We start from the raw sequence: 27011 nt of genomic DNA on the forward strand, positions 1-27011 counted from the left end.
ACACTGGAAGAAGCCGGTGCCAAGTTCGTATCAAGTGCTGGCAAAGAAGAGTCCCTGAAAGATCACAGAGCAGGGCTACTGCATTCTTTCCTCATCAAAATTTTTGTCAGGAAGTGACCCCAACTTCCGGTGTCCTTCCTCTGTCCACACTTCCTCTCAAAAATATCAATTACTATTGATGTTTTGGAATGAGGTATAATTGTACTGTGTACATGTTGCTTACCTTGGAGTCAACCACACACTGACTGCTACATGTTTTTATCCACAACATGTGGACATAATTCTTTTTTAGCACTTGATAGGCATTTTGTTTAATATCTTTGCCATCTCATTTCCACAAAGGCATGGGCTTAGCAGAGGAAGGGCCATGTGAAGGGCTATTTTTTGTCTAGAGCTCACAGTGGAGTGGGTTACAAAGTGAGCAGCTAGCCACAAGTTACTCGCACTGGTTATCTCATGGGCGAAAGTCGAGGCCGTCTGCTTCTGTAAAGATTTAAAGTCTCGGAAACCCAAAGAGGCAGTTCTGTTCTGTGCTGTAGGATACTGCGAGTTAGAATCAACTCAAGAGTGGTGGCTGTGGTTTTGGTGGAGCTCAAATATAGCTTAACATAAAGCAAAAGCATTACTCTAAGACTCAGATTAAATAGAATTTTTCCTTCTCCACTTTGTCTTTTTGACAGTAATTGATTAACTACCATTATTCCCAGAACTGGTCCTGTATCCATGCTACAGGGCCTAATCAAAATTTCATTATTTGTGAATATCTTTGGAAACCAAATAGGGAAAGTCAGAAAACAAATGATTGCTACCTGGAAAGGGATTTAATTTTCATACATAGTAACCTTCAAATGTCAAAAATACCTGGGAAGTGGTTAAGGAAATATTCACCAGATTAGATACATTTCTATAGGGAGAACTTAGAAAATGTGTGTTGAGCTGGTGAAGAAAAAATTAATTTAGACCCATTCAAATTGAATTAGATTAAAACAAATGACTGACTCTCAGGCACTGCGAATTGAGCACAAACCATTACAGTGGGTGCTATTTCTGAACCAGAAGCAATCGGCGAAGGCCTAAAGACAGGGAGTCAGTTGGTTCTAATGAAATGTCACATTGGAACCTAGGTCATAATTTTAGATCAGAAACCCTCGCATAGAGAGATGAGCTATTGATGAAACTGTACGCAGATAAAAACACGATTTATAATACTAACTCGTGTCCCAGGTGAAGGATGTAAAGTCAGCACTTTGGTTGGCAACTACCAAAGCTATGAGATATACCCTAAAACTATATTTAAAGTATATGCATATTTAAAATAATAAAACATATGACTTCCTTTTTGTATTTTAAAATTAAAGAGCTAAATGTGAGTCTATTCAATCTTAAAGTAAGATACTATGTGATTTAAATAGGATAAGAAGTGAGATAAAAGTAGAATACTAACATGTCATTTCTTCCTGACAATGTAATACATTGAGTGTACATTAGAGTTTTGACTTAAATAATGCTAGTTTTATTTTCCACACATAGACTTGACTTTTCCAGGCTTCTACATTGTGTCCTTTTGAACTGAATGGATTCCAGGATGGTTGTATCTTTCATATGAACTGGCTGAACCGGTATAATTTGCTCATGGAATTCAAGAACACTTGAAAATATTAATATTTTCCAAATATTAATATTATTAAAAAGGAGAAGTGGTTAGGGTATAGATGAAGGGTAGTTTCAAGGCAGAATTCAATAAGTAAATTTCCACTAGATCTGTTGTTTGAAGTCAAAGAGAGAGAATATAGAGTTTATAAATCTCTCACTCAGCCAGTTTTCTATCCATGAAATATGTAAAAATATTAAAACAGAAAATGAGGTTAAGAATTAATTGTGTAGTCAATCTAGAATAACACTTCACTTAGCAGAAAGCAATTTTAGTATCTTCTCCTCTTTGCTGTGGAGAATTCAGGACTAGGTAGCCTGCAAGAAGAGGCATGGGCTTTTGAGAACACATGTTCCTTGCTTACTCGGCATTAAGAGGTTAATATGGCATTAGCTCTTTGATGGACTTGGTGCTAGATTTAAAGACTACCACATGGCATTAATGAAAACCCAAACTGCCTGAGTAGTCTAGCAGCCAGTCGGTAAGTCAGCAATACTGCAGTGCATGCAAGGTGACTCAGCAGTAATTGCTTCCACTCAAATGTGGTCAGATTGTGGTCGCTACAGCGCTGCCTCCATAGATGCAAGTTCTGAGGGTCTTAGGAGAGCTTCAAAGGCATTCATGATCCAACAGTTACCGGATCTATGTGTTCACTCAGCTCTGTACATCTGGAGGAGGCTGCCGTTCTACGGGCTGGTCCAGGAGGGCCTGATCAACAGTGGCCAACAGTATCCAGCGCAACACCAGGTAAGGAGCCCTGGTTCCTCCATTCTTGCTTCAGTGTGGGAAAGCGATCAGATCACCTGATTCTGTAAAATCAGAAATGTTGGTGGCACTTTTTTTATTGCTTTTGTGGTTACAAAGATTTTTTAATGTAATTATTTTTATTTTCGACATGCCTTTCAAGAATTGAAACCAGATCACTTTATGTGTACATAAAGAGAATTGTTTTTTAAAATAATCAGGTTTGTTTTAATACTTAGGCTATCCAAAGGATATAGAGAAACTCTGGTGGGCTGATACACAGATGTTACTGGTATTGAAGATCTTCTGGATGAAGACAAAAATAGGAATAGAGCTAGCTGGTTAGCTAGCTAGTCATATAGACAGATAAGAATGGGGTTTCTCTTGAAGTGGAAAGTTACTATGAACAAGTCATTATTCTCTTCAACTTGAAGTAAAAGCATCTTCTCTCTGCACATCCATCACCTACTGCAGATTAATTTTTATTGCCTGGGCATTCATATTGCCAGAGGTACCTACTGAATAGTTTCTTAGTTCAGATGACCAGTGGGAAGCAATTCCAGGTTTAAAATTTCTGGAAAGACTACCTACCAAGTTAGATCAGGAATCCAATGGTTTGGTGAACAAGGGGAAATTGGTTAAATTCTCATTGCTGTAGTTTCTTCATTCGGGTTCAATGGCTAAGGCAGTGTCACGTAACAAAATATAGCTTAAATATATAGATGGCTTTGGTGGTAGTTTTCACAAAGTGGATATTCATAGGCTGGGAAGACAGCAAAAGTGGTATCTACAACAATCCTGCATTAACAGAACATGAAGATGATGATCACAGTTAATGTCTCTTGAGCCATAATCTGCCTACACAGCATGCCAAGCACATTACATACATGTCTCAGACTTGGAATACATGGTCTCATTTATTCTTCATGATAGTCTTGCAAGGAATTTATTATATCTATGTTAGATATGAAGACCTAGAGGAACAAAATTAAGAACTCAAATAGCTTTTTAAGTAGTAGAGGTAGGATTCAAACTCATGTATATCTAGCTCTAATTCCAAATGCATCAACAAATTTAAGCATAAACAACTAATGAAGACACTCCCCCCAAATAACCAGATGCCTTTCAAATGCTTAGCTATCTAAGTTTCATAGGTATCAGACACTCATCCCATCCCTCCTTTTGCCGGCAACTTCACGAGCTTTTGTTGATTTAATCAGTCAGCATTTACTATTTATGAATGATGTACCATTCAACTCAAAGTCACATTTGTAAAAAAAAAAAGCACACATTAGAGCAATTCATCAGAGAGCTAATATTGCCAGATGGCAAGGGTAGGAACATAAAATAGTTCATTGACAAATATGCAACCCAATGCCAATACTGGGGTAGAGAAGACGGCTGGAGGAGGATGTGAGTTTAGACTGCCAACGTGTTGCAGGATGGAGAGGCATTTGGAAAGGTGAGAATTACTGAATCAGCGCAGTTATGTTAAATCATGCCTTGGTGGCATAATAGTTAGGAGTTGGACTGTAATCTGCATGGTCGGCAGTTCAAAACCACCAGCAGCTTCGAAGGAACAAGACTAGTCTTTCTACTCCCGTACACAGTTACAGTCTCAGAAACCCACGGGGGTCACTATGAGTCAACATCGACTTAATGGCAGCGAATTGGGCTTGATTTTTGGCTTACATAGACTTTCATTTAGTGTTTGTCATCTTCGCTTTATTTCAAGGGAATCTATCGAGACAAGAACCAATTTTTAATGCATTTTCCCACTCTCGCTAATGAGAAAGGTTGGCATTTGTTATTAGGTGCCATCAAGTTAGTGCATATGCACAATAGAATGAAACACTGCCCAGTCCTGTGCCATCCCTACAAACATTGCTATGCTGAGCCCATTGTTTTAGCCACTGTGTCAATCCATCTCCTTATGGGATTTCCTCTTTTTCACTCACCCTCTACTTTACCAACTGAGACAACAGTGTGGGGGCATCATCTGACTTCCATTGAATCCTAAGAGGATTGCCACCAGGCAGAAATCAGACATGCCTCCACCCTCCATCCCTGTTCAGACACCGACCGTTCCTCCCACGGTGCTCCACTTCTGTGGTGATAATTCATCGCAACACAGAGTTCACAAACAATGCTCATAATTATGGCGTTTTCTAGGAAAGTTTACAGGTTACAATTCAGGTGAGAAATGCTCAGTATATAGTTGTTCAGCCAGGGCAGTTTCTTCTGTGTCATGCCCACAGGCAGGCTTCTTTCTGTCCCTTAATCTTGTAACCTGGCCTCTGCCCTGCTCAGGCAATGTTACAAAAGTCTTTTAGGAATACAGTAAGTACCCAAAGGGCATGCCCCTCTGCTATAAACCTCCGGAAAGCACTCAGCGCCAAGTCTATGGTCAACAAACTCGGTTTTTCCCATTAAGTGACAACGGCACCCCATTACAAGCAAGCTTCCTGGCCCAAAGCACTCAGTTTCCCCCACTCTGTGGGCCGGGAAGTCCACCACTCTGTCTCCTGCACTGGCTCCTGGTGCTGTTGTTGCTGCTGCTCTGCCGGCCCTCTGATGTCAAAGCCATCTCCTGAGTCAGGGAAGTTCAAGGGGGAATCTTGGCGTCCAAAGGATGTACTCCATTCCTGCCACTTCTCTCTTGCTGGTAGTAAGATTCCCCCTTCCTGATTCTGAGATGGCTGATTTTTAAAAATCATTTTATTGGGGGCTCATACAACCCTTATCACAATCCATACACACATCCATTGTATAAAGCACAGTTGTACATTCATTGCCCTCATCATTCTCAAAACATTTGCTCTCCATGTAAGCCCCTAGCATCAGCTCCTCATTCCCCCCTCCCTCCCTCCCTGCTCCCCCCTCCCTCTTGAACCCTTGATAATTTATAAATTATTATTTTGTCATACCTTACACTGTCAGACATATCCCTTCACCCACTGTTCTGTTGTCCGTCCCCCAGGGAGGAGGTATATGTAGATTCTTGTAAATGGTTCCCCCTTTACAATCCACCCTCCCTCTACCCTCCCGGTATTGCCACTCTCACCACTGGTCCTAAAGGGATCATCCACCCTGGATTCCCTGTGTTTCCAGTTTCTATCTGTACCAGTGTACATCCTCTGGTCTAAGGTAGAATTGGGATCATGATAGTGTGTGGGGGTGGGGTGGGGAAGAAGCATTTAGGAACTAGAGGAAGGTTGTATGTTTCATCATTGCTACACTGCACCCTGACTGGCTCATCTCCTCCCTTCAAACCCTTCTGTAAGGGGATGTCCAGTTGCCTACAGATGGGCTTTGGGTCCCCACTCTGCACTTCCTCTCATTCACAATGATAGGATTTTTTGTTCTTTGATACCTGATACCTCGTCCCTTCGACACCTCGTGATCATACGGGCTGGTGTGCTTCTTCCATGTGGGCCTTGTTGCTTCTCAGCTAGATGGCCGCTTGTTTACCTTCAAGCCTTCAAGACCCAGACACTATATCTTTTGATAGCTGGGTACCATCAGCTTTCTTCACCACATTTGCTTATGCACCCATTTGTCTTCAGCGATCATATGAGATGGCTGAATTTATATCAAGCAGGATGGCAATCACAGTTAAGTTTGTTAACAGTCACTCACAGTTGAATCATAGAATCCATGTTTTTCACTGCCCCCCACCCCCTACCATAGCCAGCCCATCAGGAAAATGGAGTTCATTTAGTGGAAGTAACAAAAGCTATTGCTAGAAGAGCCATATTAAAGAATACACTGCAATACACTAAACATGATGTCCTTCACAAGAGATTGGTTCCTCCTGATACCATGAACCGCTATCCTCATTTTAAGGAGTAGGGTGGCTGAACTTCTAAGACAGATTTGTTTGTTCCAGCATAATCCAAATACATAATTTTTCTCCAGCTTTCCTTATTTATTGCCCAACTTTCACATGCATATAAGGTCATTGAAAGTACCATGGCTCGGATCAGGTACATCTTAGTCCTTAGAGTGCCACCTTTGCTTTTGAACACTTTATAAAGAGGTCTTATGCAGCAGAGTTGCCCAGTGCAACACATTATTTGAGTACTTAATTGTTGCTTCTATGCACATTGATTGTGGACCCAAGAAAAATGAAATCCTTGACACGTTCAGCCTTTTCTTCACTGGTCGTGATGTGGCTTATCGGTCCAGTTGTGAGGTCTTTTGTTTTCTTTATGTCCAGGTGTAGTCTTTGATCTTCAACAGAAAGTGCTCCAAGTCCTCTTCAGTTTCAGCAAGCAAGGTTAATGAATTTTCCTCCAAACTAAGTTCCCCATTCTTCTTCATATACTTCAGCTACTTGGATTATTTGCTCGGCATTGAATGAGTGTTGTAAAAAGATACAACCCTGTTACATACCTCTCCTGATTTTAAACCATATAGTAGCCTTTTATCCTGTCCCAGTAGTTGCCTCTTGGTCTATGTATAGGTTCCCATGAACTCTGGAATTATTATTACTCACAGTATTATCTTTAATTGTTATAATCTGCATTATGCTGGGTTGACTAGAGAAACAAATCCAGAGACATTCACATATGTATAAGTGAGAACTTTATATCAAGAAGTGATTATGCATCAACAAAACATCCCAATCCAGTTCAGATGAAGTCCATAAGTTCTATATTAGCCCATAAATCCAATATTAGACCATGATTCTTCTTCAGACGCACACAGCACATGCAATGATGCCGAATGCAGGAAGATCACAGGCCGGTGGTTGAAATGTCTGTGGATCCAATGCTGGTGGATGTATCTGGGTACAGCACAGGTCTCCACGTGACTCAACAGGAAGGTGAAGCAGCGAGTGGCCTGCCTCTTCTGATGGCAGAATCAAGAGCGAGGAAGTTCCCAGAATCCTCATGAGAAGACCATGCCCCCAAGGAGGATCATTAGGCTGTGACCTGATTGACAAGCTAAACTGCACCCCTTCATTCTTTTATCAAGCTGATGTGAAATTGTGTAAATACCACATAATGCATACAATTGAATGCCTTTGCATGGTCAATAAGCACAGTTAAACATCTTTCTAGTATTCTCTGCTTTCTGCCAAGTTCCATCGGTCATCAGCAGTGATAGATATCTGTGGTCCCTTGTCCTTTTCAGGTCCCGTCTCGAGTATCTGTCAGTTCTTTGTTGACGTACTGCTGCAACCATTTAAAAATTATCTTAAGAAAAATTTTACTTTTCTGTGATATTAATGATATTATTTGCTAATTTCCACATCCTGTTGGATGACCTTTCTTTGGAATGGGTACAAATATAGATTTCTTGCAGTCAGCTAGCTGTCTTCCAAATTTCTTGACATAGACACGTAAATGCTTCCATCGTTTCATATCTGTCAAAGCATCTCAATTGGCATTCCATTAACTCCTGGAGCCTTATTTTTTTGTCAATGGCTTCAGTGTACCTTGAACTTCTTCCTTCGATACCATTGGGTTTTGATCATATGTTACCTCCTTAAATGGAGGAGAACCGACCGATTCTTTTTGGTGTGATGACTATGCATTTCTTCCATCTACTTGTGATGCTTTTTATGTGTTCAGTGTTTTGTTCCTAGAACGTTTCATTGTAACAACTCAAGGCTTGAAATTTTTCTTCAGTTCTTTCAGCTTGAAATGTGATGAGCATACTTTTTCCCTTTTAGTTTTTATTTTAATACTTTGTCTTTTCAAGCCACCCTTTGAAATAATCTGTGCAGCTCTTTTACCTTATCATTTCTTCCTTTCACTTTAGCTACTCTGCATCAAGAGCAAGTTTGAGCCTCTTTTGGCATCCATTTAGTCTTTTCTTTGTTTCCTGCCCTTCTGTTCCTCTTTAATACTTTTATTTTTTAAAATTTATTATTAATTGGCAGTTAATACACATATCCGATCATTCCACAGTTCAATCCTGCCAAGCAGTATTGTACAATTGCTACCATAACTATTTTCCAAACATTCTTTTGCTTTCAGGACTCTTGGACTTCATCTCCCTTTTGAAAAAAACTCTTATTCTACCTGCTGTTCCGATAGTTCATCAATCCTGGGTTTCATATGCCAAAAACCAGAAAAGCATATAACACTTCTAATGACTTTTTCTTTCTTCGTATATGATGTTCTCAGTGTCACCCTGTAGCTCGTCTGTTCTCATGAGTGGTCAAACAGGTTTTTCACATAATCTCTAAATTCAGGTACAATATTATCAAGGTTATACTTTGACTTTCCTGGACTTGTCTTAATTTTCTTCATCTTGAGTTTGCATATGGGCAATTGTAGTTGGCATATATTCCCCTAAGAATATGAAATAGGAATCTTTAATTGATATTTCATCCACCTTTGGCCCATGTCTGTCCTTAAAATTCAGGATACTAGGACAGAAAGATCATTGCCCTCCCTTCTCTATTCTCCATCTTGGTATTATGCCTGGTTGCTGACTCGTGAGTCATGGTCTCTTAGCTATGGGAAAGCTGGACAGAATCCACATTTTCCAATTACTCCATGCGTGACCCAGCCACACTTTCCAGTATACTTCTGCACAGATGACATGAAGTAAGGGGGATTCTTTCTGCCCTCTGCCATGTCTTTTTGGTTTCATTGGGTTTTCGGATTTAAAATGCTTTACCCTGTTTGTATGGAATATGGCATAAAAGTTAAGACTCTAAGTTGCAATCAGATATATCAGAGTTAGAATCTAATTTCAATTTGCTTGCTGAGTAAACATAGAAAATTTGCTTAAATGTATTTTCTTAATGGATTCATATGTAATTTGGGTCTATTAGTAATAATACTCATTGGGTTTTCATGAGAAATAAAAGAGAAAAACGGAGCATAGTGCTTGGCCTATAGACTTAGTAATATCAAATCTCCTTATTAATTTTTTCCAGATTTATTTTTCTTTTGCCAGTCTGTAGTATAGCCTTGGTTGAAAGAAGTCAGAATTCAGTAATTCTCATCTCTGGGTCCTGATACAAGCTCCCTGAGATTGAATCATCCTGACATCCAAACAGTTCATTATCCCCAGCTGGCTACCTGGAAATAGGGAGAGAGAAGGGGTTATTATTTGTGGGAAAGAATAGTGCTCCAGAAAATGTGATTGTTTCCAGGCTCGAATGGCCTCTGCTTTTCATTGGTTCTATCACCATTCGTCACCATTTGTCTGTCAGTGTGTTGTGCTGCGGTGGCTTATGTGTTGCTGTGAAGCCGGCAGCTATGCCACCAGTGTTTCAAATAGCAGCAGGGTCACCAATGGTGAACAGGTTTCATGGGAGCTTCTAAACTAGTGACAGACTAGGAATAAGAAAAGGAGGTCCGCTTCGGAGGGATTAGACACTTAAAACCTTATGAATAGCAGCAGAGCATTATCTCAGTATAGTGTCAGAAGATAAACTCGGGCTGAAAGGCCCTCAACTTATGACTTAGGAAGAGGTACAACCTCAAAGGAGAGCTGAAATGAATGACTTGGATGGAATAAAACTTTCAGGGCCTCCATTTGCTAATGGGATGTGACTCAAAATGAGAAAAACAACTGAATACATTCATTAATAATTGGGCCATCAAATTAGAATATGAGAGTTGGAATTAAAGGGGAAGGATCAGTAGTTGGAAAAGATGGTGGTGAGAGGAACAAAACTACAGCTGGAATAATAGAATTTTGCAAAATCAGTGACTTCATACATTTACATTTTTCATACAAATACATGTTTCCACAACAAACTGTACATGTGGGTCTCACTAAATAGAATATACAGACACCAAATTGACTACAACTGTGTGAAGGGAAGATGGGTAGGCTAATTATTATCAGCCAAAATAAGGCCAGGAGCAGACTGTGGAATAAACCATCAGTTGCTCAAATGTAAGTTCAGGTTGGAGTTGAGGAAAATTGAAATAAATCCACGAGAGCCAAAATAAAATGTTGAGTGTATTCTATATGGATTTCAAGGCCATCTCAAGAACAGATTGATGGATTCAACAATAAGTAAAGGCCAGCGGAGTTGTGGGATGGCACCGAGAGCATCATATCCAAGAAAACAAGGGGTCATTAAAGAGACAGCAATGAAATAAAAGACTACAGTGGGTATCAAAAGAGACTCTAAAACTTGCCCTTGGACATAGAGTAGCTAAAGCAAATAGAAGTCATGATGAAGTAAAAGAACTGAACAGTAAATTTCAAAGGCAGCCTGAGAAGATGAAACAAGGCATTGTACCGAAATATGCAAAGATCTGGACTTAGAAAATCAAAAGGGAAAAATATGCTCACCTGATCTCAAGATGAAAGAACTGAAGACAATCTTCAAGTTGTCAAGTATAATTTTGGAGGATTCTTTGGGCAAAATTCTGATGGATGCAGGGAACACCAAAAGATGAAGTAGAGTTGACATTAAGGGCAGTGGCTGTAGTAAACAGAATTGCTTGTATTTGTTGGTGATCTTCATGTGGTGGGTATCTTCTCTTAGCTTTTGTCTCTAAACTCTGCTCCTTTTATGTTTCAAAAGTGAGTGGTGTAAACACACCCAACACTGATATGACACTTTAGCATAACAAAGAAAACCTGTTCCTAATGGAGTACAGCCTTGTTAGGTGACCCACAGCGACAGCGACTCAGGGCTCAACAGAACAAAACACTGATTGAAACCCATTGTTGCAGCCACTGTTATCAATCCATTCCTTGGTCTTGCTCCTTTTTGCTGCCCCTCTGCTTTACCAAGGGATCGGTCTCTCTTGGCAGCATGTCCAAAGTATGTCATTTGAAGTTTCACCATCCTTGCCTCTAAAGAGCATTTTGGCCATACTCCTTTCAAGCCAGATTTATTTGTTCTTTTGATAGTTCATGGTACTTTCAATATTCTTCTCCAGCACTACAATTCAAATGCATCGAATTTTCCTTTTTGATGTCCAACTTTCACGTGCACGGAAGACAACTGAAAATACACGGCTTGGATCAGATGCACCGTAGTCTTCATAGTAACACTCTTGCTGTTTAATGCTCTAAAGAGGTCTTGTGCAATGCATTTACCCAGTGATCTCTTGACTGCTGCTTCTTCGATCTTTAGTCCACTTTTCCTGATGCTACCTACTGGTCCAGTTGTGAAGATGTTGGTCTTCTTTACATTGAGCTTCAGTCCATACTGAAGGCTGCAATCCTTGATCTTCATCAGCAAGTGTTTCAAGATCTCCTCCCTTTCAGCAAGCAAGGTTGTGTCATCTGCCTATCGAAGGCCTTCCTTCAACATACCTATGGACTATATTCATAGATACTGTTGTTCAATTCCTTCCAGTTGGTTTCAACTCCTAGCCAGCCTATGCATAACAGAATGAAATACTGTCTGGTCCTGTGGCATCCTCACGATCACTGATATGTTTGAGTCCCTTCTTGTAGCTACTGTGTCAATTTATCTCACTGCAGGTCTTCCTCTTTTTCATTGACTCTACTTCACCAACATGATATTGCTCTAGGTATCTCTAATGCACTGGTCTTTCCTAATAATGTGTCTCAAGTACTTAAAATCAAGCCGGCCATTCTCTCTTCTAAGGAGCAATCTGGCTGTACTTCTTCCAGGACGCATCTGTTTGTTCCTGACAGTCCACCTTATACTCAACCTTGTTCATAGGTATAGGGGTTAGGTTTTACAACACATTTTTTTTTGGCATGGTGGTGACACAATTCAATCCATAAAAAAACCTGCTTTATGTTTCTTAAAGTGAATGCTGTTAAGTGATTTCAAGAATGTCCTCTTATGTTCCTCAGGGGAATCTATAAAAAGATTGAGTCAACCTGTCAGGGACTCATCTGGTCTGCAAAATCCGGATGGGAGATGGGAGGCAGGCAGGCCAGTTTTACTTTCTATTGCTGGTCCTTTCAGGCCTTTTGTCTACATATCATGGAGTTTTCAAGAATTACCCGAGGCACCTATGAATTATTTTTAGCATATCAAATGTCCACTATTTTTTTTAAAGCTAAGGGAATTTCAAACATATAGCATTTCCAAAGATAGCACATCATGTCAAGCATGACCCTGGGGATTTAGAACTAAAAAGAGTGAGACAGCTTACTACAATGAAGCACAGTTAGAGAACATTAGTTTAAAATGACTACAACAGTGGCTCCCAAAGTATGACTAGTTCCACCCTAGACTCACTGAACTACCAATTGTCAGGGTGAGGAACCCAGTAACCTGTCTTTGAACAATCCCTCAGTATGATCCTGATGTACTCTAAAATTCAAGAAAGCCAGAGTCAATATATTTCTGACATTATCTGGCATCACTATAGGCTCAGTGTGTTAGTCTGGGTAGACTAGAGAAACAAATCCATGGACACACATATGTATATAAGGAAGAGGTTTATGTACAAGAGGAATTGAACATTGAGAAAACACCCCAGCCCAGTCCAGTCCAAGGCCATAGTCTCATATTTGCCCATGTGTCCGATACCAATCTATAAAGGCCTCTTCAGACTCACGAAACACAGGCAATGAAGCCAAATGCAGGACAATCACAAGCTAGTGGGTAGAAAGTCTTTGGGTTCAGCGGCATTGTAAGCATCTCAGTGGTGGCGGGGATCTCTCTGTGGCTTCTCCAGCTTCCGAGGTCTGGTTGTGTCCATGTGGCTTGTCTTCTGCAGTGTCTCCCAGGGAATAGGGGAGAGAGAAAGAGAGAGAGAGAGATCTTCTGCCTCCAAGGAGGAAGTTCCAGATTTCCCAGAATTCTCAGAAGTCCATGCCCACACAGAAATCTCATTGGCTATCTCTAGATTGACAGCCTAGACTCCACCCCTCCACTCTTAATCCTTAAATTGACACCAGATTAGGTGATTCCCACACTCAGAAACCATGAAAATCTGATTCTCATAAGCCTCCAGGGTAATTTTCTCAGAGAGGTCATGATTAAGACTTCTGCTCTGGAATCAGCTGCACTCACTCGCCTTTGAATTCTAGCTTTGTCATTACCTACTGGCATGTCCCTGGGGCTGTTATGTAACTTGTCTCATGCATAGGTTCTAGGTTCTGATTCCATAAAATGGAGAAATAGGTAAAATTTTAAAAAATAGAGTGGAGATAATAAAAGTTTCTACGCGATAGGGTTATGGCATAAACTAAGTGAGAGTGTGCACATATGAACATGTTTGAAAACACTAAGTGCTTGGTGCCATTGCCATCGAGCGGATTCCTCTTTGCGATTACGTGATGTCGGATTCCTGAAATAGCAAATCTTCACAGAAGCCTTGTATTTCTCCCTCAGAGCACCAGGGGGGCTTGAACCAACGGCCTTGCAGATATCAGTCCAATTTACCCATAGCTCCACCAGGGTTCCCAAGGATTTAGTAAGTCGTAGCTATTTTTGTGATTTTTCAAGGGATGAGTCTGTCCTTCAACTCGGGAATGTAGGCCTGTGCTACTCTGAGCAGTGTCTGATGGAGATTCTGCTTACAGAGGGTTTTGTTAGTTTTCCAAGTGCCTCCCTTTTCCTCGCCTTACTGCTTTTGCCCTACTTTGCTACAATTCTTTCCTCTATGGAAATGGACAGTTTACGTGCCCTGCCCTAGAGGGGAGCTCATGCTCTTCTTTGTCTTAGAGATTCCTGCCTCTGACAAAATCAGTTCCCCATGGAGAAACTCTATGGTGACTCCATCTCTGGCTTCTCCCAAAAAAGAAACCATGATCCTTGAGTTTTGGGAATTCATTCAGGAACACTACCAACATGGAATTTTCCCACTTCACCAGTGACTGCAGCCTCAGGGCCTGTTGGAGAATTTAGAAAGCACGCTGTTCCACTAACCTGCCCACCCTCAACTTCTGCCGTTGTCATGGTAATGACAAGCCGGAAGGCGGGCACATATCCTTATTAGGAAAAAGAATGAGATGAGGGATCCCTGCGTGGGGCAGCTCCCTCCTGTCAGTACCCTTCACCCTCACCTTCTGACTTACAGCCCAGGGCTGTCAGTTTGGCTTAGTGGTTTCTAGCGGAGAAAAGTGAATCCTTGTAAGAAGCAATTTCCATGGATGCGGAGCTCATTGTGTTTGCTCAGGGTTCTCTGTGTGGGCGCGCGCGCGCGCGCACACACACACACACACACACACACAAATTGTATATGTTGGACTGGTCTGGAGAAAGGAAGCAAAATGTTGTGGAAGAGGGGTCTTAGCGCCCTCTAAAGGTGGGGCCCTGGTGGCAGAGTGGTTACCCATTGAGCTGAGATCTACAAGGTCCACAGTATGAAACCATGCTCCGCACCGAGGGAGAAAGATGGAGCTTTCTGATCCCATAAACAGTCACAGTCTCAGAAACCCGCAGGGGCAGTGCCACCCTGGCCTATGAGTCAGCATCGACTCAATGGCACGGAGTGAGCACCCAGGAGAAGCTGTAAAGTTTAAGTCTGCTGGCTTCATCCTTGACTCTCTCTTCATGTCTTTCTTGGAGGACAACTGTGCATCTTTGTTTTCAAGGGTTGTGTAAATAAAAGACAGAATGGAGACTTGCTTTCCTGAAATTAAACAATTTAGTAAATGATATTTAATAGATTCTGAAATCGTCACTTCCCTGTATTGCTTGCACCCTTCTGATTTCCCCCTGCCCCTGTTCTAGGGCTGACAGCACAGTATGGTCAGGGCCATGATCCATTATAAAAGAACTTCTACCACAACAGTGACTCACAACAGATTGTCTTCTGAAAACCAGGCAATTCCCTGCACACGTAGGTGCCATGCGTGTTCCTGGGTGTACAGTTTAGAGGTGTAGTGAAGAAAGGATCCCTTTCTTTAGACTGCAGTGTCCTTCACATCCCGCAGATGCCGAAAGGCTGACTCTTTCATGGAATGGACTGTCAGAATTGTTCCTTTGGTTATCGTTGATCCATTTAGCATGCCAACTCCACTGGAGCAATACAGGCTGAACCCAACCTGTGTGAGGAACAACTTTTGAATATGCCTTATGTACATTATCCTTTGTTTGTTTCAGAGTGTTGTATGGGACAGAAAATTTCCAAATTACCTTCTATCTTTTCCTCTGAGCCATCCTTTGTAGGGAATTTTTAAGCTCTTTGACAAAAGAGAGATTTAAGTTTATGTTAGGGTGATCCTGGTGCCACAGAAGGCCAAAGAGGGGGTGTCCCCAACTCTGCGACTTGAGTGAAGATCTGAGTTTGTGAGGGGGGAGAGGGGATAGAGAGAGGGCACAGTTCATTCCGTGGGAAAGCTCACGTTGGCTATTTGGAGTTGGTGGACTTGGCACTCCTCTCCGGAGTCCTCGGACAAGAAAGACCTGGGTCTGACCTAGGTTGAAAGCAGAGGCATAGTTATAGCTTGTAATTCATTTAAGCCTTTGGCAGCTCCAGCACACCTTGCCCTGAACCTCCCTGATATCAGTAAACTGGAAATGAAAGCCTGTTCCCAATGATAGCAATAGTCTTTAAGGGCAAAGCTTTCAGAGAAACTCAGCCCCAATTCTGAAGGAACTGATAAAAGCTCATCTTCACAGAGGCAGTTGAAAAGGTCATTGCTTAATCTAGAGAAACAGATTCAGGTCGAGCCCTGGACAGAGCGTGGGCCTCCAGGGAAGGTCTGTCTATAAGACAGCTTAACGCCAGGATGCCTAGAAATTAGTGTGTGGATTCGAGAGGAGACCTCTCACTGCCTCAGCGTTTAGGCTTGATTTACCTGCAGTTATAAAAAGGAGGGGCTGATACCTTTCTATTTTTGTCTCAGTGTTGCCAAAAGCTGCCTCAGCAACAGGCCTACCTGGGATGGTCTGTCTCCAAGGGTGTGTCCTAGGTAAACGATGGGAGAATGCTGTCCTGAATTGACAGCACTAAAGGAAATAAGGAAAACGAGGAATACTTATATGATTACAGGCCCCTCTTGGAGGTATTGTGGGTTCAGTTCCAGACCACTGAGTAAAAGAGAGTATTGCAAAAATGTGAGTTATACTTCCCCTCCCATCCCCCAGTTTATGACATACCACAATCTACTAAGTCTGTCATCGCACTTTGAAAAAATTTGTAATACTGTGAAAATATCAGACATGAAGTGAACATATGCTGTTGAAAAACTGGTGCCAATAGACTTGTTTAATATGGGATTGCCACAAACTTTCACTTTGTAAAAAAAAAAGCTCAAAAAGGGAATAAAGTCAAGTCGAGCACAATAAAACCGTGCTATTGTCCTTAGGTGCCATTGAGTTGGCACCAACTCATAAGGACGGCATGCTCAGCAGAACGAGACACTGCCTGGCCCTGCCCCAGTGTCACACTTGTTGTGCTCGAGGCCATTGCTGCAGCCGCTGTGTCATTCCATCTCGTTGAAGGCTGCCTCTTCTTCACTGACGCCCTGCTTTTCTAAGCATGATGTTCTTCTCGCCTGATACCATGCCCCAAGTTGCACCATCCTCGCATCTAAGGAGCATTTTGGCCGTGCCTTCTCTGGAAGTTCATGGTACTTTCAATGTTTTCGCCAACACCATCATTTAAATACTTCAATTCTAGACCAGTCCTTGTGGTGTAGTGGGTTACCTGTTGGCTTGCTAACCACAAACACATCGGTTCTGCATTCTTCTTCATTCCTTGTCCATCCTTTGCTTTTACGTGAAGCTATTGAAATTACTCTGACTTGGGTCAGGTGCGCCTTAATTTTCAATAAGACATCATTGCTCTCTTAAAGCGGTCTTATGAAGCAGATTTGACCAGGATAGTACATTGTTTGATTTCTTGACTACTACCTCCATGAGCATTGGTTATAGATCCAAGTAAAACGAAATCCTTGACAACGTCCATCTTTTTGTCATTTATCATGACGTTGGCTATTGTTCCAGTTGTGAGGATTTGTATTTTCTTTGCATTGAATTGTAACCCATACTGAAGGCTGCAGTCTTTGATTTTCACCAGTAACTGCTTCAAGTCCTCTTGGCTTCCAGCAAACAAGGTTATTTCATTTGCATATCACAGGTTGTTAATGAACCTTCCTCTAAATCTTGACGCTGCATACATACTAGTTTCTTGGACTATTTGCTCAGCATCCAGGCTAAATAAGTGTGGTAAGAGAACATACCCTTCACACAAGGTTTCCTGAGTCTAACTTAGGCAGTAGCCCCTTGTTATGTTTGAATGACTTTCTCTTGGTCTGTGTACAGGTTCCACAGGAGCTCAATTAAAAATAAGCTATGTTTGTATAGAAATAGGACACTGAAGTCAGATTGAAGAGGAATTTCTACAGAAGGATAAAGTATGAAAAAGTAACTTTTAGAAGAGAGCAGGAAGAAAGAGAAAGTTTATTGTTATTAGAGCTGTATTTCTTGTCTGTCAAATGCCAGGCCTCTAGTTAGAGCTGCCTCTGTGCATGTGTGTGCATGGATGGTATATTTATATCAAACATCAGTCATTATAGATACAGCATTGGTGCACTGGTGAGCTGCCTCTGTGCATGTGTATGCATGGATGGTATATTTATATCAAATATCAGTCATTATAGATACAGAATTGGTTCACTGGTGAAAATAAGCTCTAGCTCATGAGCTTTTTTGGACTTTTAACAACAAACTTATTTGCTCAGACTTTCTGAATAGGACAGTATTTACTTGTGCTTTAAGCTATCTATCTATCTATCTATCTATCTATCTATCTATCTATCTATCTATCTATCTATCTAATCAGCATTCCTTGTAGTGTCCTTAGACTACTGAGATGTCAATCCAATTATTATCCCTGTAGTCCATAGTCAGGGGATTGTTCCCTCTCCAGAGGACAATCTACTTTATTTCTCTGTCTCTTAAAGTGCTCTCTACTTTTCAGCTAGCTCTTATAATTATGTCTTCTCCCACATTGTATTATTCTTGAAGGAAAATGTCATTTGGTGGGAGTTTCAGAGACTGCAAACTGCAAGGTCAGAAGTTCAAAACCACAAGCTGCTTCTCATGCAAAAGATGAGACTTTCTACTCCTGTAAAGAGTTACAGTCTCAGAAACCCATGGGAGCAAATCTGCCCTTTATTATAGGTTTACTATAAGTTGGAATCAACTCGATGGCAGTGAGTTTGAATTTGACCGAGACTTTGGCTAAAAAAAGTCTCATTAAGTAGCTCACTGCCCCTGCAGGGAGCCTGTGGTTAGTCTGTGATCAGTGTCACATCACACCCCCTCTAGTACATTAATTAAACTTCAATCATAAATACTTGCATTTGGGAAATTTTTGCAAGGGAGCATGCTCTCTTTGGTATGACCTCTAAATCTGAGTCCCTAGATATACAAATTCGTGTAAGGGTGAGCGAAGAGATTCAGTTCAGCCCCGAGGCCAGGTGGGCTACAATAGTGCAGTTTATTTCTCGCCTGAGTGCAGACAGACGGAGGCAGACCAGCGCATCAGCCCAGAGCTGAGGGACCAGTGCCCTTATATACTGTACAGAAATGAGGACTGGGTTTGACCCTTTTAGGGCAAAATATACAGGCTGAGGCCTTCTGGATCGATCGCCATCATAAGAGCTCCAGGTAGTCATTTTCGATCATCGTTGTTTGTGGTTCACTGATTCCTTTGTGGTCTTCAGTGGCCTTGGTTTGCTGGTTTCTGATCACATTCCTTCCGGTTTGTGCAGAACTTTTTACAGGGTCAGCCTTGGGGTGGGTTCAGGGGGCAAATGTGGAGGGACGCTGGTTCTTAGCAGCCTTAGCAGACTCTATTCAGTTTTGTAATTTGTACTTTCAGCTTTCTCACTCAGGGTTACAGGTTTTCCTCCAGGTACCTTCTAAAAGGTTGTGACTTGAAGGGCACTATGAAGTTGGTCCCAGCTTACCGGACCCTACCGGACAGAGGAGAACTGCCCCGCAGGGTTTCTGAGGCTGCGATTTTATGGAGGCAGGCCTCCCACATCTTTTTCTTGTGGCGTGGCTGCTTGGAAGCACTGGCCTTTCTATAGGACAAGCCCATGTTTCTGTGCTCGGCTGCTCATTGAAAGGTAAAGGTTCCCGCGGCTCCATGGGAAAAGACTTGGTCATATGTTCCCATGCTGACGACAGCTCAGAACACCGTGCGGGGTAAGTCTGCTTGGTCACCTGGGCTCACTAGGAGTTGAAATACACTCAAAAACACATAAAATCAACAGTAGGAAAGTACACACAAAAACCAATTCCCAAACAAATCCTAGAACTCCATCATTAGTTACAAACACTAGTCTTCTCTTTTAAAATCGGCATTCATTCATTCATGCTCTCGGTGGCACACACATTTGCATAGAGACCCTTCCTCTTTCTCTTCCCACCCTCTCCTCTCTTTCTGCCGAACACAGAGAGCCACTCAAAGAAAGAAAGTATCTCAGATTCTGGTCCAGCAGGCTTAGGACAGGATCTGAGATCTAGCAAGTCGAACTGGAGAGAGATTGCTGCTCTTCCTGTGAGTCGTGAGCAAAATGGCAGCCGTGATTATTTGCGCCAGCCTTGGATCTCAGTTGTGTTGCTTGTTTGCTATTGTGTGCTTTGACTGTTCCAAGGGCCCAACCTGGGTTTGAAGTGTTTGTTAATTGCTCTCTGAACCGTGCTGGAAGTCAAAGAGACCCCGCTAACTTTCTCAGCCATTATGTGTGACTGATAAGGAGTCAAAAATGAAAGAAATTATAGGGCTTGCCTTTCATGTACTCACTGTGATTTATATGTTTTTATTGTTAGAAGAAATAGCATACATATAATGTGAGAAACTGGGATAAAGGGAGCACCCCCTAACCAGCCATGGTGCTGCAAGGCAGCTGGCCTTGACATAAAATCCAGTTATCTTCTAAAAAGGAAAGAAAGACTATTGCTCAGAGATTCTTTCCTTGACTTGGCTTTTGTTAGGGTTTGAATTGTGCCCACCAAAAAGATACGTTGAAGTTCTAACCTCTTTACCTTTCAATATGACCCTGTTTGAGAATAGGAGGTTTCTGTTATCTTAATGGGGTCTTACCAGAACTGTGGATCCTAAACCTATTCTTTTCTGAGCAGTGCTTTATACAAAGAGCAGGATAGACATATAGGGGAAGACACAACTCTAAGCAGTGAAGGAATACCAGGGGTTACTGGCAGAAAGTAGAAAGATGCCACAGAAAGAATCAGCTAAGACTGATTTAATTGTGTAGCTTCCAAAAATATGAGAAAATAAATTTCTGTTCATCAAAGCTATCCACCTAAGGTGATTTTTTGTATAACAACAACAGATAATTAAGATAACTTGAATATAGAACTAGATTACAATGCTCTAGTCATTAAACATTTATGAAACACTTTCCCAGGCTCTAGGAGTACTAGCGGCGTAGCGGGCTATGTTTGAACCCATCAATCACTCTGCGGGAGAAAGACATGATTTCCTACTCTTGTAAAGAGTAGTTTAAAATCTTGTAAACCCCAAAAGTTAGTTCTACTCTGTCCTATAGGGTCATTTTTCTATCCGTTGGAATCAAGTCAATGGCAATGAATGAGTCCTAGGTACTGCCCTGGACACTGAGACTCTAATACTAAACACAGCACAGCCTTGCACTCCTCATCTGATGGTTAAAACAGGAATGTAAGGAAATAAGACACACATATTACAATGTCATGTAATATGGATACAGGTAACCCTTGGAGATACTTTGGATTCAATTCCTGAGGGCTACAATAATGAGAATATTGCAGTAAAGTGAGCCATATAAAATGTTTGATCTTCCAATGAATATAAAAGTCATGTTTACACTATACTGTAGATTAATAAGTGTACACTAGCATTATTAAAAATTTTGAAATATTGTGACAATGACCAAAATGTGAGGCAGAGGCACGAAGTGAGCACCCGCTCTTGGAAACTGATGTTGATGGACTTGTTCTTGGTAGAGTGCCATAGTCCTTCAGTTTGTAAAACATGCAGTCTCTGTGAAATCCAATGCATTGAGTTATGCCCCCTTCCAAAACTATGTGTTCCTTTGGCTAGGAAATGAGTCTAAGTATTGTGTGATTTTGCTCCATTTTTGTGATCTGATTTAATTATCTTTCTTTTTTAAAAAACAATTTATTAGGGGCTCATACAGCTCTTATCACTGTCCATACATATACACACATCAATTGTATAAAGCACATCTGTACATTCTTTGCCCTAATCATTTTCTTTTTTTCTCCTCTTTTCTTTTTTTACATTTTATTAGGGACTCCTACAACTCTTATCACAATCTATACATATACATACATCAATTGTATAAAGCACATCCATACATTCCCTGCCCCAATCATTCTCAAGGCATTTGCTCTCCACTTAAGCCCCTTGCATCAGGTCCTCTTTTTTTTTCCCCTCCCTCCCCTTTCCCCCCTCCCTCATGTGCCCTTGGTAATTTATACATCGTTATTTTGTCATATCTTGCCCTATCCGGAGTCTTCCTCCCCCCCTTCTCTGCCGTCCCTCTCCCAGGGAGGAGGTCACATGTGGAGCCTTGTAATCAGTTCCCCCTTTCCAACCCACTCACCCTCCACTCTCCCAGCATCGCCCCTCACACCCTTGGTCCTGAAGGTATCATCCACCCTGGATTCCCTGTGCCTCGACCCCTCATATGTACCAGTGTACAGCCTCTGTCCTATCCAGGCCTGCAAGGTAGAATTCGGATCATGGTAGTTGGGGGGAGGAAGCATCCAGGATCTGGGGGAAAGCTGTGTTCTTCATCGGTACTACCTCGCACCCTCATTGACCCATCTCCTCTCCTGAACCCCACTGTGAGGGGATCTCCATTGGGCGTGATTTAATTATCTTTCTGTTGTAAATCTTAACCCCCATGATGTTAAGGATGCAGGATTAGTGGCAGTTGTGGTAATGAAGTGGGGTATCGTCTACAGGATTAGGTTTATCTTGATTTAAACTCCTCTACGACATAAAATAGATTAAACAAAGAGCAGAGAAAAGCAGGACCTACTACTATTAAAAAATTAAAAGTCTGCAATGGAGGGCATCCTTTGGACCCAGGGCCCTTGCTCTGGGAATAGCAAGAACCCTTCCCCAGAACAGACAGAGAAAACCTTCAACTTGATTTCAGACTTCTAAAGTGTGAGAAATTAATTTCTGCTTATTCCAGCCATCTACTTGTGACATTTCCGTTTCAGTATCACTAGATAACTGTGAGCGCGCCCTCCTTCCTCCATTGTTTTCAAAGGACCCAAGCCCTCACTTAACCTGGGTACTGAATGCTGTGGGAGTCTAGAAGAGAGAATTGGTGTTTAGGGAACCAAGTCACAGATTAAATGACATTTAATACTAGGAATTGCAGGATGTCAAATAGGTAAATGGAACAACATATGCAAATTTTTCTAAGTTAGATTATAATCCAGATGAGTGGATGAGTGCAGTTGAATGAGTTGGGTGGAATGGAGGGCTAGTCGGAAATCAAATCTGAAAAGTAGGCTGGAGTCAGGTTTTTGTAGGAGCAAAACTATTCTGCTCAAAATGCTGTGGCTATCTTTTGTTGGCCATAGAGAGCCACCCGTTGATTTGTTTGTTTTTAGGCAAATACTATTGAGGTCCTTTAATTCTATTGAATCTTCAGGAATCAACTTTTAAGAAGTCAAGAGCTAATGAGTTAACCAACTTGATGTTTCTGTCTTCTCAAACCAAATGTCGTGTCTAAGATATATGAGATCGAAAAGGGGGGTGAATGAAGCATGCGTTTTTCAAAGAATGGTTTTGAAAATATTCTTAAGTGATTCTGATGATCTTGGTGTAATCATGTCTGAGAGAATGTAGAGAGTGAAAGAAAGGTCTGTTTACATTTTGCCTTTTTGAACTTCTTAAGGGAGGCCAGGTGGCTTTGAACCACTTAATACTGTTCAACTAATGCTTCAAGTGTATGAATGTGCAAAAGAGAAAAGGTCATAGCTCTTGGAAAGATAAAATGAGACCTGTATGTAAAATGCTTAGTACAGTTCTTAGCTCATAGTAGGTGCTCAATAATGACTATTCTTGCTCAAGTTCATACTCTTGGCACTTAGCTCAGTGTCTGGCACATAGTATGTAAATTTTGACAGTTTGCTGGGTTAAATGGAATGATCTTGAAGTACATAGAGGGGAGGGACAGTGGAAGTGGAGGGAATCTTCCTACAAGACACTCATTTTCCTACCGTCCTTCTACCAAGCATTCTGCTAGCACCTCCATTTTATAACCTAGTCGCAGGGGTATCACTGCTGGTCTGGAAATGGTTGCTTAAGGCTGAGAAGTGACACAGCAACACAGAGCCTGGGACTGCTGCCAAATGTTAAGAAGCACAGATTGTAACAAGTGAGGGTAGGGGAGAGAAGAAATGTTTAAAAACTCAACCAAACTCAGAAGTCGTTATTGTCCGTAAAATTATAATGTCTTATGGGAAGATTTCATAATGAGGTTGTGGTGCTGACACAGGACCTTCACAACTGACCCTGGGGTTCAGGCAAGGCCGACATCCTGGGTGCACAGCTGTGTAGCAAAGAGGGCCCAGCACCCAGAAAGGCCCTGCTTGGTTATTCTGCCTTGAAGTTCTTCATAATTTTTTTAACAAGAGATATAAACAAGGTTTTAGCAAGATGTCTTGCCTTTTCATTTTTCACCGTACCTCTCAAATTACGTAACTGGCTCTGGGTTCCAGGCCATCCGGGCAGTGATACTTTGTTCTGGCTGGTTTTGGTCACACAATCAACTGTGGAACTGGTTAGGCAAGTAGTGCCGTGAGCTAGCATTCCCTTTGTTTCTCTTGTGATTGTAAAAGGGACAAAGAGCGCCATAGCAAATTAAATCCGTACAGAGTGAAATAAAATGACAGTGCCTCACTCCCTAGGTCTACTCATGTTTCCCAGGAGTAACCACCATCAGGAGTTCAAAATGTCTGGCCGAGACTTTTTTCCTAAAGGATAGGAGCCCTGGTGGCATAGTCTGTAGGTACTGGGCTGCTAACTGCAAGGTTGGCAGTTCGAAACCACCAGCCACTCCTCAAGAGAAAGAGGGGGCTTTCTACTCCTGTAAAGAATTATAAGACGTTAACCCACAGGCAGTTTTCTCCTCTCCTATAGGGTCACCATGAGTCAGAATCAAATGATGGAGTGAGATTGAGATGAGATGCATCTAAAGCACTACATTGTAGAAGAATGCACAATTGCACTGCTGGTGTAACTTTTAAATAGAATAGTGATTTCCCATAAAAGATAAGATTTACCCCAATTCTGCTCCCTTTAGTGAGACAGCCACTGTTAATTTCATTTATATCCTCCAACTATTTCTCAAATTATTTTTTGGACTCATACTTGGTGTATTATTTTTTTCTGTGACTATTCAAAAAATGTTTTCAAAGTCAAAATGAAATAATATTATGCAATAGTATGCAGCATCCTTTTAAGATTTAACAATGTCATAAATACCTCTCCAAGTCTATATATACAGAAGCACCTCATCCTTCTTTACTGAGGGCCTAGTACTACATTATAATGTATACTACTCTATTATAATGTAGTTATCAGTTGCCTATGTGTATGAATTGTTTTAGTGTAAGGCACATTCTTGTACATGTGTCTGTTTCATTGTAGTTTGGGTAAAAGTTTACAGAGCAAATTTTCCATTCCACAATTTATACACCTTTTGTTTCATGACTTTGGTTGCAATCCCTTCAATGTGACAATACTCGAACCTCTTCTCTGGGTACCCTGTATTCATCTTTCCTGCCTTCTGAGCTTTGTTTGTGGACAAATATTGGACAAATGTCTGCATGGTTCATTGTACGAAATACCTCCCTCCCTGCTGTTGTTAGTTACTTTTTAAAGCCTGTGAATAAAAAAGTTCCAGGTTTGAAGAGAGTTCAAAGGCCACGGGTTCTTCTAGTGTCTATGAAATTAGTAAGTCTGGACTTTTTTATGTTTTTAATTCCTGTTCTAAATTTTTGTTCTCCCTCTCACAAAAGGACTTTTATTTTGATCCAGGTCACAGTGGTGGGTAGTGGTAGCTGAACATCACTTAATTCTTCTGTCCCCAGGGTAGTGGAGGCAGTGGACAGGATGGTGGAGACAGTGGTCAGGGTGGTGGAGGCAGTGATCAAGGTGGTGGAGGCAGCTGGGTCAGGGTGGTGGAGGCAGTGTCAGGGTAGTGGAGGCAGTGGTCAGGGTGGTGGAGGCAGTGTCAGGGTACTGGAGGCAGTGGTCAGGGTGGTGGAGGCAGTAGTCAGGGTGGTGGAGGCAGTGGACAGGGTGGTGGAGGCAGTTGGGTCAGGGTGGTGGAGGCCGTGATCAGGGTGGTGGGGGCAGTGGTCAGAGTGGTGGAGGCAGTGGTCAGGGTGGTGGAGGCCGTGGTCAGGGTGGTGGGGGCAGTGGTCAGAGTGGTGGAGGCAGTGGTCAGGGTGGTGGAGGCAGTGGTCAGAGTGGTGGAGGCAGTGGACAGGGTTGTGGAGGCAACTGGGACAGGGTTGTGGAGACAACTGGGACAGGGTTGTGGAGGCAGGTGAGTCAGGGTGAAGGAGACATTGGTTAGCGTTGTGGAGGCAGTGGTCAGGGTGGTGGAGGCTGTGGTCAGGATGGTGGAGGCAGTGGTCACGGTAGGGGAGGCAGTCGTCATGGTAGTGGAGGCAACTGAGTCAGGGTGGTGGAGAGAGTGGTCAAGGTGGTGGATGCAGTGGTCAGGGTGGTGGAAGCAGTTGTCAATGTAGTGGACGCAGTGGTCAGGGTGGTGGAGGCAGTGGTCATGGTTCTGGAGGCTACTGGGTCATGGTGGTGGAGGCTACTGGGTCATGGTGGTGGAGACTACTGGGTCATGGTGGTGGAGGCAGTGGTCAGGGTGGTGGAGGCAGTGTTCAGGGTGGTGGCGGCACCTGAGTCAGGGTGGTGGAGGCAGTGGTCAGAGTGGTGGAGGCAGTGGTCAGGGTGGTGGCGGCACCTGAGTCAGGGTGGTGGAGGCAGTGGTCAGAGTGGTGGAGGCAGTGGTCAGGATAGTGGAGGCAGTGGACAGGGTGGTAGAGGCAGTAGTCAGGGTGCTGGAGGCAGTGGTCAGGGTGGTGGAGGCAGTGGTCAGGGTGGTGGAGGCAGTGGTCAGGGTGGTGGAGGCAGTGGACACAGTGGTGGAGGCAGTGGACACGGTGGTAGAGGCAGTGGTCAGGGTGGTGGAGGCAGTAGTTAGAGTGGTGGAGGCAGTGGTCATGGTGGTGGAGGCAGTGGTCAGTGTGGTGGAGGCAGTGTTCACAGTGGTGGAGGCAGTGGACACGGTGGTGGAAGCAGTGTTCAGGATAGTGGAGGCAGCTGGGACAGGGTTGTGGAGGCAGCTGGGACAGGGTTGTGGAGGCAGGTGAGTCAGGGTGATGGAGACATTGGTTAGGGTGGTGGAGGCAGTGTTCAGGGTGGTGGAGGCAGTGGTCAGGGTGGTGGAGGCAGTGGTCAGGGTGGTGGAGGCAGCTGGGTCAGCGTGGTGGAGGCCGTGGTCAGGGTGGTGGAGGCAGTGGACAGGGTTGTGGAAGCAGGTGAGTCAGGGTGGTGGATGCAGTGGACACGGTGGTGGAGGCAGTGGTCAGGGTGGTGGAGGCCGTGGTCAGGGTGGTGGAGGCAGTGTTCAGAGTGGTGGAGGCAGTGGTCAGTGTGGTGGAGGCAGTGTTCAGAGTGGTGGAGGCAGTGGTCAGGGTGGTGGAAGTGGTCAGTGT

General features: G+C 42.7%; 1 protein-coding gene across 8 annotated transcripts in view; it reads left to right on the plus strand.

Moving 5' to 3' along the window:
• The window catches only part of LOC142439374 (protocadherin alpha-C2), a 255834-nt gene that overhangs the window by 208339 nt on the left and 20484 nt on the right, over positions 1-27011 (plus strand). For all 8 annotated transcript variants that reach the window (XM_075541686.1, XM_075541688.1, XM_075541687.1 and 5 more), the window contains exon 3: positions 2310-2398. In XM_075541686.1, coding sequence (XP_075397801.1) covers positions 2310-2398 — 89 coding nt within the window. The remainder of the gene's footprint in view (positions 1-2309; positions 2399-27011) is intronic.

This window comes from Tenrec ecaudatus, chromosome 2 (assembly GCF_050624435.1).
Source record: "Tenrec ecaudatus isolate mTenEca1 chromosome 2, mTenEca1.hap1, whole genome shotgun sequence".
NCBI lineage: Eukaryota > Metazoa > Chordata > Mammalia > Afrosoricida > Tenrecidae > Tenrec > Tenrec ecaudatus.